We start from the raw sequence: 11288 nt of genomic DNA on the forward strand, positions 1-11288 counted from the left end.
TTTAACTAGGATAACTGCAATCAGACTGATGGGAGTGAGGTGTGATTGGAAATATCAATAGAATAGTGGGTAATTTTAAGGTTTTTCAGTTGCACCTAGTTACTTTCCAACAACTAAAACCAGGGTTTCGTTGATGGCTAGGATGCAGAATATGAAGAAATGGAAAAAGGGTGCATGATGCATGCAAAGTGAAAACCAGGCTAAATATAATAAGTTGAGGGAGGTGAAGTTTAAATTAAGGTTGGCAGAAATAGAATATTTGAATGGAATCACACTTAAAAGAAAATTCAGAAATTTTCAACTGGCTTATAAATAGTGAATGTGTAGGAAGAAATAGATCCTATTAGGGAGAAAGGATGATGTATGCTTAGAGGTGCAGGGCAAGACAAGATTTGTGTTTACTAGGGAGTGATCCCTGGAATGATCCCTGCGGAAGGCTGAAAGGGAGAGGAGGGAAATATGTCTGGTGATGGCATCTCGCTGGGTGTGTCAGCTTAGGATCATTTGAATGCAGAGGCTGGTGGGCTGGGAAGTGAGGAACAGAAAGGAGGACCCTATGATTGATGTGGGGCGGGGGTGTGGTGGGGGGCTGGTGGATGGTGGTGTGGTGAGAGGTTTGATCCTGACTTGCGTTTATTAATGCCCATGGGTAATTCTAGCTTTGCTGATAATGCCTTAAGTAGCAGGGCAGGAGACTGAAGTAAAAGTGGGGGGACACATTGGGACTAGCAGTCACAAATCAATTAGTTTCAAAATGGGTATGCTAAAGGATAAGCCTTCCATAAAAGTTAGTTTTTAATTGGACTAAGGCAAATTTTAATGGTATGAGACAAGAGCTTTCAAAAGTTGGTTGGAGTACACTGTTTGCAGGTAAAAGAATGTCTGATAAGTGGAAGGCTTTTAAGAGCATGATAACGAGAGTTCAGAGGCATTATGTTCCTGATAGTGAAGGTAAGATTGAGGAAAAATGGATAAATAAAGATATTGAGGTTCTAATCAAAAATAAAAGACAATCTTATTTTAGGTATAGACAACTTGGTTCAATTGAATCTCTTAATCAATATAAAGAGTGTAGGGGCATTCTTAACAAAGAAGTCAGGAAGGCAAAGAGGGGATATGACATAGCATTGATGGGTAAGGTTATGGATCATCCAAAAAGGTTCTACAAATACATTAAGAGCGCGAGGGTAACGAGAGGGAGTAGGGTTTCTTAAAATTCAAGGAGGTCTTTTTGTGTTGAACCCCAGAGGCTGGGAGAGATACTAAATGAATATTTCGCATCAGTTTTTGCTGTGGAGAAAGAAATGGAGTCTAGAGAATGCAGAGAAATAAATTTTGATGTTTTAAAAACAGTTCACATTACAGAAGAGGAGGTTTGGGAGATCTTCGAGAATATAAAGTTGGATAAATCTCCAGGACGTGATCTAATGTATCCCAGAACATTGTGGGAAGTAAGGGAGTAAATTGTGAGACCTCTTGCAGAAATATTTGCATCATCTATAAATATAACTACAGGTGAGGTGCCTGATGACTGGAGGGTGGCTAATATTGTACCTTTGTTTAAGAAAGGTTGTCAGGAGAAACCAGGGAACTATAGACCTGTGAGTCTGACTTTGGTTGTGAGTAAATTGCTGGAGGTGATTATAAAAGATTGAGGCAAAAATTGATTAGGGATAATCAGAATCGATTTGAGGAAAATCGTCTCTCTCAAACTCAATTGAGTTTTTTTTTGAGGAAGTAATTAAGATTGAGGGCGGAGCAGTAGAGGTTGTTTATTTGGATTTTAGTAAGCCTTTGACAAGGTTCCACATGGTAGACTAACTAGTAAAGTTAGGTCATGGAATTCGGGGTAAGCTTGCCAACTGGATACATAATTGGCTTAACAGCAGGAGACAGATTCGTGGTAGAGGGTTGCTTTTTGGACTGGAGGCCTATCACCAGTGGTGTTCCACAGGGATTGAACCTGGGATCTCGTTTCTCATTTATATATAATGATTTGGATGACAATGTAGAAGGCATGGTTAGTAAGTTTGCGGAAGACACCAGAATTGGTGGCATTGTAGACAGGGAAGAAGGTTTTCTAAGATTACAAAGGGACCGTGATCAAATGGGTCAATGGGCTGAAAAATGGCAGATGAGTTCAATCTGGATAAATGTGAGGTATTACATTTTGATGCAACAAACAAATGTAGGGCTTATACAATTAATGATAGGGTGTTGGGTGTTGTTGTAGAACAGAAGGACCTGAGGGTGCAGGTACATAATTCTTTTGAAGCTTGCATCACATATAGAAAGGATGGTTAAAAAGGCATTTGGCACACTTGCCTTTATTACTCAGTCCTTTCAGTATAGAACTTGGGACGTCATGTTGAGGTTGTACAGGACATTGGTGAGGCCTCTTCTGGAATACTGTGTCCAGTTCTGGTTGCCCAGTTATAGGAAGAATGTTATTAAGCTGAAGAGGGTTCAGAAGAGATTTATCAGGATGTTGCCGGATATGGAAGGCTTCAGTTATAAAGAAAGGCTGAATGGGTTGAGACTTTAACTGGAATATGAGGATGAGAGGCGACCTTATAAAAGTTTACAAGATAATGAGGGGTATAGATAGAGTTAATGGTAGTTTTCGTTTCCCCAGGATGGGGGATTTCAAGACATTTTTAAGGTGAGAGAGAGATTTTAAAAAAGATATGAGGCAAATGCTTTATAGATGGTCCCTGTGTGGAATGAACTTCCTGAGGAAGTGGTGGATAATGGGTACAATTGCAACGTTTAAGAGACAGTTTGGTAAGTACACGTAAAGGAAAGTTTTGGAGGGATATGGTGAAGGTGGTGGATGGAAAGTCAGTCAAATAGGCTGCTTTGCCCTGGATTTTTCTTTTGTTGGAGCTGTGCTTCAGATTTATCGATGAGATAGGGTCTAAGCTAACTTTTATCTTAAAGACAAGTGTAAGATGCTGTGTTCCAGATTTAACTTGATTGGTTACACTACTTGGCTTTAAGCAAAGCACACTTTATTCTTACCCACCAATTAAAATACAAACAAAAGAAAGAAGAATTGGTATAGCTTTAACTCTATTGGAAAATATAACAGAAAAATAGATTATTGAACTACTAAAGAGCAATTGTTCCAAGTTGTTAACATCCCACAAATACACCCTTGGCAAAGGCAAATTCAATAAAATATTGTCTTACATATGCACTGTTTCTCCAGTCGAGGAGGAAAAACACCAAGAGAAAATTCTGGTAGAGGCAGAGGTATGGCAGCTTCCACAACCAACTTCAAAGCCCCAACAGCTACTGAAAGCTCAACTTAAAACCCTGGTTCTGTGACAGCCTGACACCACCCATGCTGCTTCTACTGTTCCAACTTTTAAAAATCAAAATAACCCAATGGCCCTCAAGCTCTTTACTACTTTGGCTTAGAGATGGCTTGGCACTTTTGGCTCAAAACCGCTGTTCAAACAAAAACCCAGGACAAAATACACTTCCAAAGCCATAGTGCTGTTGCAACCTACACATGGGGAAATATTCCATCACATACCCGTGAATGGTGGAAGAAGCGAGCGGTGAGTTAGTTTTTTTTTAGTCCTTTCACTACTTTTTTTAGTTTAATCTACTACCTTATGTGAGGTGCAAGTTTGTGCAGCGCGGGGGCGGGAGGGTGAGACCAATGTGGTGGTGAGAAAGGTCCCTGACATTGATGGTAGCTATCCTGAGCGGGGGGAGACCAGGAACATGCAACTTGACAAGGGGCCATGACGGCTGGTGGTGAGGGTGGGAACATGCAGCCCGAGGTGGCTGGCGGCGGCAAGGTCAAACCCTTGCGAGGAGTGCAAGCCCAGCATGGCCAGGCGCTTATGGACTGTGGTGTTGAACTTTTAACTGTTTCTTTTTAACCTTGTTTCTTTACTTTCTGCTTTATACCCAAGAATCTGTACCCAGGTACCTTTGTACCTAAGATGGCGCTGTAAGTGGCGACTTGTAAACTTTTCACTGTATTCATGTGAGTACATGTGACAATAAAGCTAATTCTAATTGTCGCATAATTCCTAGTTTCCAACCTGCTCTTGTAGTCGCAATATTTGTATAGCTGGTCCAGTTTGTTTTCTTGTCAATGCTAACCCCTTGGTGGGGCTCCAGAGATAGTAACAGCATTGAACGTGATGGGATTGATAACTAGATTCTCTCTCGTTGGAGATGGTTATTGGCTGGCACTTTTCGGGCATGCATGTTACTTGCCACTAATCAGCTCAAGTTGGAATGTTGCTGAGTTCTTGGTGCATTTGGATATGAACCGCTTTACTATCTGAGTCACAATTGGTGCTGAACGTTGTGTAATCATCACCACCTCTGAACATATGATAGAGGGAAGGTCATTGAAGCAGCTGGAAATGATTGGCCTTGAACATTTATCCTGAGGATCTCCTACAGAGATGTCCTGGAGCTGACATGATTGCTCTCCAGCTGTGAATATTAATTCTGAACAAGATTACTTTAATTTGACTCAACTGCTCAAAATCGGTGATTCCTGATCGTGCAAATTGCACTTAATTTTCAGAAATGAAAGTCCTAACTTCATTTAAATATTTATTTGAATGACCTATACCAGCTTCAATGCCTGGAGCCTTATTTAAAAAGGATTTGTAATTTAACTGGCATAAGTAGTTCTCCTTTATCATCTTTTGTAGAATCATAAAATCCTAAGTGTGGGAGCAGGCTGTTTGGCCCTTCGAGTCTACACTGATCCTCCAAAGAGTGTCCAATCTGGATCCGCTGTGTATCCCTGCATTTCCCATGGCTAACCCACCGAGCCTGCACATCCCTGGACACTGGGCAATTTAACATGGCCAATCCACCTAACCCACACATCTTTGGACTGTGGGAGGAAACCGGAGCACCCAGAGGAAGTCCACACAGACATGTGGAGAATGTGCAAACTAAACACAGATGGATAGTCGCCCAAGGGTGGATTTGAACCTGGGTCCCTGTTGCTGTGAGGCAGCAGGGCTAACTAATGAGCCACCATGGTCCCCTTTCCTTCTCTTCTTTTGTTTTCTTACATCACCTCAACCCACTAATTTTTTTGACTTTCCATATGGAATCTTATTTCCTTCTTTCCCACTTGCATGGGGTCATTTCTTTTGCATATCCTACTAGTTTGATGCTTTTGTCATATGTCATTTTGGGGGGGGAAAAAATTATGCTCTCATTGTCCAGATAGTCACTGGGTGTAGCAGCTTATATTGAACTCTAACTTTGTGAGAGATAGGTACAGTGCATCTTTCGAAGTTGAAAATGTTAATTGTAATAAAGCCAATTATCACTAAGATCCCTTTGTTTAAATTTTATGGTACTGAGAGCATCCTGCTAACCTGTATGCACAGCTTTTATTCCTGTGGGTGTATACCAGTAAGGAAATATTTGTTACTAAGTTGTGTATCTTCATAGAAATTTCCCATTCTTGCAAATATTATTGAATTAATGAATAACTATAAACAAGTCCATGATTTTTTTTTCCTGCCTGTTAACAATGCATGGAGCTTAAAAACAAAAGTCAATTTATTTGTATTAATTCAATTAAATCTTTATTTCTGAAAAAGAGAAACATACTGTTGAAGATTTTTGTTTTGCACACCTCCAGGACAAACAAAAACAACATTTCAAAGGGAACAGCAATTTTACACTGAGGGAATTGTTTGGGTTCAAAGTCTGGCATTCTGGTATCTATCCTGATTGAATGCAAGTGTAAAATGCTTGTCTCCTTTCCTTTTTTCCTCTTTTCTACATTACCATGCATCAATTTGAATCTTTAGTAAAATTTCCCATTAGGAAACCATGATGAAGGAGTTCAATGTAGCCTAAATATGCTGTTTTAATTTTCTGCAGTGAACAATGTGGGAATTTCTTACAACTACCCAGAATATTTCCTGGATGTTCCTGATCTCGATGATGTAAGTATTCTATTTTAATTGATTTTTCACTCTTGCTTTGTCCTCAAAGGAGAGTTGGAAACTGAATGACCCATTGGATCATTTACTACAGAACATAGTACAGCACAGTACAAGCCCTTCGGCCCACGATGTTGTGCCGACCTATTATCCTACTCGGATCTACCCTACATTTTACTATCCTCCATGTGCCTATCCAAGAGTCGTTTAAAAGTGTCTAAAGTATCTGACTGCACTACCACTGCCGGCAGCGCATTCCACACACCCACCACTCTGTGTGAAGAACCTACCTCTGACATCTCCCCTATACCTTCCTCCAATCACCTTAAAATTATGCCCCCTCATAATAGTCATTTCCGCCCTGGCAAAAAGACTTTCTTTACCTTTTGGGATGCTTTCAAGTCCATTTCAACTGATGTATTACAAATTTGCTCTTCATATCACCCCACAGCACAAACATAACTGAGGTTAGTATTTGTCTTTGTATCTTGTGTTGCTATGTTATGGTATGACATGATTACAATGGATTTTGGTCTGCTGTGAGCACTGACTTGGGAATCCATGGAGCTGGCCACTTCCTTAAGCATATCTTTTGTGAATTTATTCACTTTACCCAATGGTTATTTCTACTATATGGTTAAGTTCTGGACAAAACATTTACATCTTTTGCATCATAGGGCGGCACGGTCGCTCAGTGGTTAGCACTGCTGCCTCACAGCACCAGGGACCCGGGTTCGATTCCACCCCCTCGCAACTGTCTGTGTGGAGTTTGCACATTCTCCCTGTGTCTGTATGAGTTTCCTCTGGGTGCTCTGGTTTCCTCCCACAGTCCAAAGGTATGCAGGCTAGGTGAATTGGCTATGCTTAAAATGCACATAGTGTCAGGGATGTGTAGATTAGGTGGGTTACAAGGGGATGCTCTGAGGTTTGGTGTGGACTGGTTGGGCCGAAGGGCTTGTTTCCACACTCTAGGGATTCTATGATGATGTATTTCTTAACTTCTCCCAAAGTGCAGCAGAAAAATACCTTTTGAAAAGCAAAACACTGTGGATCCTGTAAATCCGGTAGTAAAGGCTCAGCCTATCAGACAGTATCAGTGGAGCAAAAGAGTTAATGTTTCAGGTTGATGACCATTCATCAAAACTGTTTACCTCTACAGATGGCGATGGATCGCTGAAATTTTCCAGCATATTTTTTGTTCTTATCTTGGAGAAATTGCTCACTGAGGTGGAACAGAATATGAATTTCGGCTGCTTTATTCCCATTGGGTGAACATGCACAAGTTTCAACCAGATAACTATTTCTCTCAATGCAGCTTTCATCTTAAAATTTATGGTAGGGCCCAAGGGAATGTTGCTGAACAAAGAGACTTAGGGCTGCGGAAGTGTAGTTCCTTAAAAGTGGAGTTGCAGATAGGCAGGGTACTGAGGCAGCGTTTGGTATGCTTGCCTTTATTGGTCAGCGCATTGAGTATAGGTGTTGGGACGTTACGTTGTGGCTGAATGGGACATTTGTCCCTGTTATGGGAAAGATGTTGTTAAACTTGAACGGTTCAGAAAAGACTTACAAGGATGTTGCCAGGATTAGAGGGTTTGAACTGTAGGGAAAAGCTGAATAGGCTGGGAGCCTATTCTGGAGCATCGGAGGCTGAGGGGTGACTTTAGACGTTTATAAAATCGTGAGGGGCGTGGATAGGGTGAATAGCCAAAGTCTTTCTCCCAGGCTAGAGGAGTCCAAAACTAGAGGGCATAGGTTTAAGGGGAGGAAGGGAAAGATTTAAAAGGTACCTGAGGGGCAACTTTTTCACATGTTTATGGAATGAGCTGCCTGAGGAAGTGGTGAGGCGGTACAATTATGACATTTAAAAGGCATCTGGATAGGTATATGAACAAGAAAGGTTTAGAGGGATGGGGACTAAATGCTGGCAAATGGGACTAGATTTATATAGGATAGCTGGTTGGCATGGGCGAGTTGGATTGAAGGGCCTGCTTCCTTGCTGTATAACTCGGACTCTCTGGCTCTATTTGTGTAATAGAGAAAACAATGAATGTATTGTACCCACTTCACTGTCATATTGTTCTGCCATATTTTGTCCCTGTCACAGCTTTTTGATACTCACTGCTTTTGTTGTTGTTTAGTTTAAAAAGATCTGTACTAATTTATCCAGACTTCTGTATCTTTTTACATATAGACCAGCAGCTTACAAAAACTATGGATGTGAGATATTTTTCAGTACCCAGGAAAGCTTAAAAGAATATTGGGGGAGGTTGGAGGAGGAGGAAAGAGGGCATTCCAAGAGCAGCACCAATCAATCTCAAATTGAGATGTCAACCTCATGCAGCTGCAACGTAGGGCGACTTGTCTGCAAAACAGCAGAAGCAGTTTGCAACAAACGGGGCTAAACAATCGCATATCCAAAGGGTCAAATCTAAGCTAAATAGTCCTGCCACATCCAGTTGTGAATGATCGTGGGCTGTTGCACAATAGAAGGACAAGCTTCCACAAATATCCCCATCCTCAGTAATGAGGAAGACCAGCACCACTGTAAGGCTGAAGCATTTCCATCCATCTTCCAGCCTGAGTGCTGAGTGATTTATCTCGGTCCCCTCCTGATCCCCAGCATCACAGGTGCCAGTCTTCTAATTTAATTCATTCCACATGATTGTAAGTGATGGTTGAAGGCACTGGATACTACAAAGGTTATAGGACTTGACAGCATTCCAGAAATAGTACTAAAGACTTGTGCTCTTGAATTAGCCGTTCCTGTGGCCAAGTTGTTCCAGTACAGCTATAACACTGGCATCTCCTGATATTGTGGAAAATTGCCCAGTTAAGACCAATAAGAGATAGGAACAGAAGTAACCTATTCAACCCATTATGTCTGTTCCATCGTTTAATGAGATCATGGTTGATCTGAAGATCCTCAACTCCGCCTTCCTGCCTTTTCCCCCATAACCTTTGATTTGCTTACTGATTAAAATTCTGTCTCTGACCTTGAATATACTTGATAACCCAGTCTCAACAGCCCTCTGTGGTAAAGAATACCACAGATCATTACCCACCAGAAACAGGACAAACCTAACTTGGCTAATTACTGCTGTATAGTTTTACTTTCAATCATTAAGCAGCACTTGCTCAAGAATAAGCCGCTCACTAACTTAGTTTGGGTTCGACCGGGGTCACAAAGCACCTGACCTCGTTATGGCCTTAGTCCAGGCACTGACAAAAGAGCTGATTTTCAGAGCTGAGATAAGCGTGATTGCACTTGACCAAGCTTGGGATCAAGAAGCACAGTAAAACTGGAATCAATGGGAATTTAATGGGGAGGTGATGGCCTAGTAATACTAGACTATTAGTCCAGAAACACTCATAATGTTCTGGGGGCCGAGGTTTAAATCCCATCACAGCAGATGCCGGAATTTGAATTCAATTTTAAAAAAGAAGATCTGGAATTAGGAATCCATGCTGATTGTCAGGAAAAACCCATCTGACTCACTCGTATCTTTCAGGGAAAGAAATCTGCCATCCTCACCTGGTCTGGCCTACATGTGACTTTAGACCCATGGCAATGTGGTTGACTCTCAATAGCCCTCTAAAATGATGTAGCCAACTACTCAGCTCAAGGGCAGCAAGGGATGAGCCAATAAATGCTGGCCAGCCAGGGATGCCCAAGTTCCATGAGACAGTTTTTTAAAAAAAAAAAAAATTGGAGGGAAAACTCACCACAACTGTAAGTTGCTCCAAACCTGTTGCAAAGGATGATGGTTGTGGATGTTGGAGGTCAGTCACCTGAGCTCCAGAATGTTGCTGCTATCTTCAGTTGCTCCATCAATAACGTTCGCTCCATCAGAAGATCGGACGTGAAGATGGTGACTGGTCCTTGTGTTTCATTCTTGATGTCTCAAATATTGAAGCACTCGATGCCCATATGTAGCATGACCTGGATGACATCAGGCTTGGGGTGATAAATGGTAAATGTCCATACCACGTGTCAGGAAAGGACTGTCTCCACAAAGAGAATCTAACAGTGGCAATGCCATTGCTGAATGGTGGCATGTTGATGTCACTGGATCAGTAATCCAGAAGCCTAAACTAATTTTTGGGGATGCTGGCACTGGTTTAGATCCTACGTGGGCGGCTGCTAGAATTTAAATTCAATGAAGGCAACTCTGGATTTGAAAATTGGTGTCAAGTATTTTGACCATTTGAATTATTTTGTTTTTGATTTTGTTGTTATTATAAAATGGAGGTTCCCCCCCCCCCCCCCCGCACAACTAAAACCAAAACACCCAGAGGAGCAGTTTGCCTACAATCTGTAAAAGGAATGTGAAAAGTGGTATAACCTGCTTTTCAGCAACTTCTGGTGGGTAAATAAAATAAATCCCTGACACACTCTCTCTAAAATCAACAAGTAAAAATTTATTTATCTAACTGTAATAGTGAACAAATTGATTAACTAAACTATTAACAAACAGAATAAATCCCTTTTAACCACTAACCATTACCAAATACAGCAAGATTTTAATGGTATGCTGTTCCAATAAATAGAAGTCCCCCAATAGTATTTAGTCTCTGGAAATTACAGCCAGGTTACATGCCTTTCAGAATATGTTTTGCCTTCTCCGTCGACTTCTGTCAGGAATATTAACTAGCTGTGCCGTTGTTACCATTGTTATTTAGTTGGTACTTTCTGTAAGACATAGAGGAGGCTGTGAGAGCCAGTGATTCTCTCTTGAAAGCTGAGGGCCATTAGCTCTGGCGGATGGCAGCTAGCTTTGGGGATCTTCGTCCAATTGTCCCCTTCTTTTTATCCTTGATGTATCAATATTTCTTTAATAGGATTGGTCCTATGTTGTCAAAACCATCAGATTTAAATTTAATAGGTTTTTGGTATCTAAGTACCTGGTTCAAATTGATTTGGCTAAATTCAAAAGCCTATTGTCTTGCTTGGCCTGCTAACTGTATGGCCGTTTGATACAGTTGTTTCAATTTGGGTGCTCTGTGTACTTGCAAACTTTCAAATTGCTGCTCAAAGACATCCATTTTAAATCTCTAAGCACAGAAAAAGCACATTATCTTTTAAAAGGGTCATGCAATCCTCCATCCCTTCAGCTTTTTGCAAACACCAAATTCTAGCTTCCTGCCTCCCAATCCACAAGTACTCAAGAACAAAAACAAAGTTGCTGGAAAAGCTCAGCAGCTCTGGCAGCATCTGTGAAGAAAAAACATACTTAATGTTTTGGGTCCGGTGACCCTTCCTCAGAACTGTTGAGGGTCACCGGACCCAAAACGTTAACTCCGTTTTCTCCTTCACAGATGCTGCCAGACCTGCTGAGCTTT

At 41.3% G+C, this 11288-nt stretch overlaps 1 protein-coding gene across 1 annotated transcript in view; it reads left to right on the forward strand.

Annotated features, from left to right (window-relative positions):
• LOC109922926 (very-long-chain 3-oxoacyl-CoA reductase-A-like) overlaps positions 1–11288 on the forward strand; it is a 155547-nt gene that overhangs the window by 75946 nt on the left and 68313 nt on the right. Inside the window, exon 5 of the mRNA XM_048606889.1 lies at positions 5887–5951. Coding sequence (XP_048462846.1) covers positions 5887–5951 — 65 coding nt within the window. The remainder of the gene's footprint in view (positions 1–5886; positions 5952–11288) is intronic.

This window comes from Rhincodon typus, chromosome 17 (genome assembly GCF_021869965.1).
Source record: "Rhincodon typus isolate 14 chromosome 17, sRhiTyp1.1, whole genome shotgun sequence".
Taxonomy (NCBI): Eukaryota; Metazoa; Chordata; class Chondrichthyes; order Orectolobiformes; family Rhincodontidae; genus Rhincodon; species Rhincodon typus.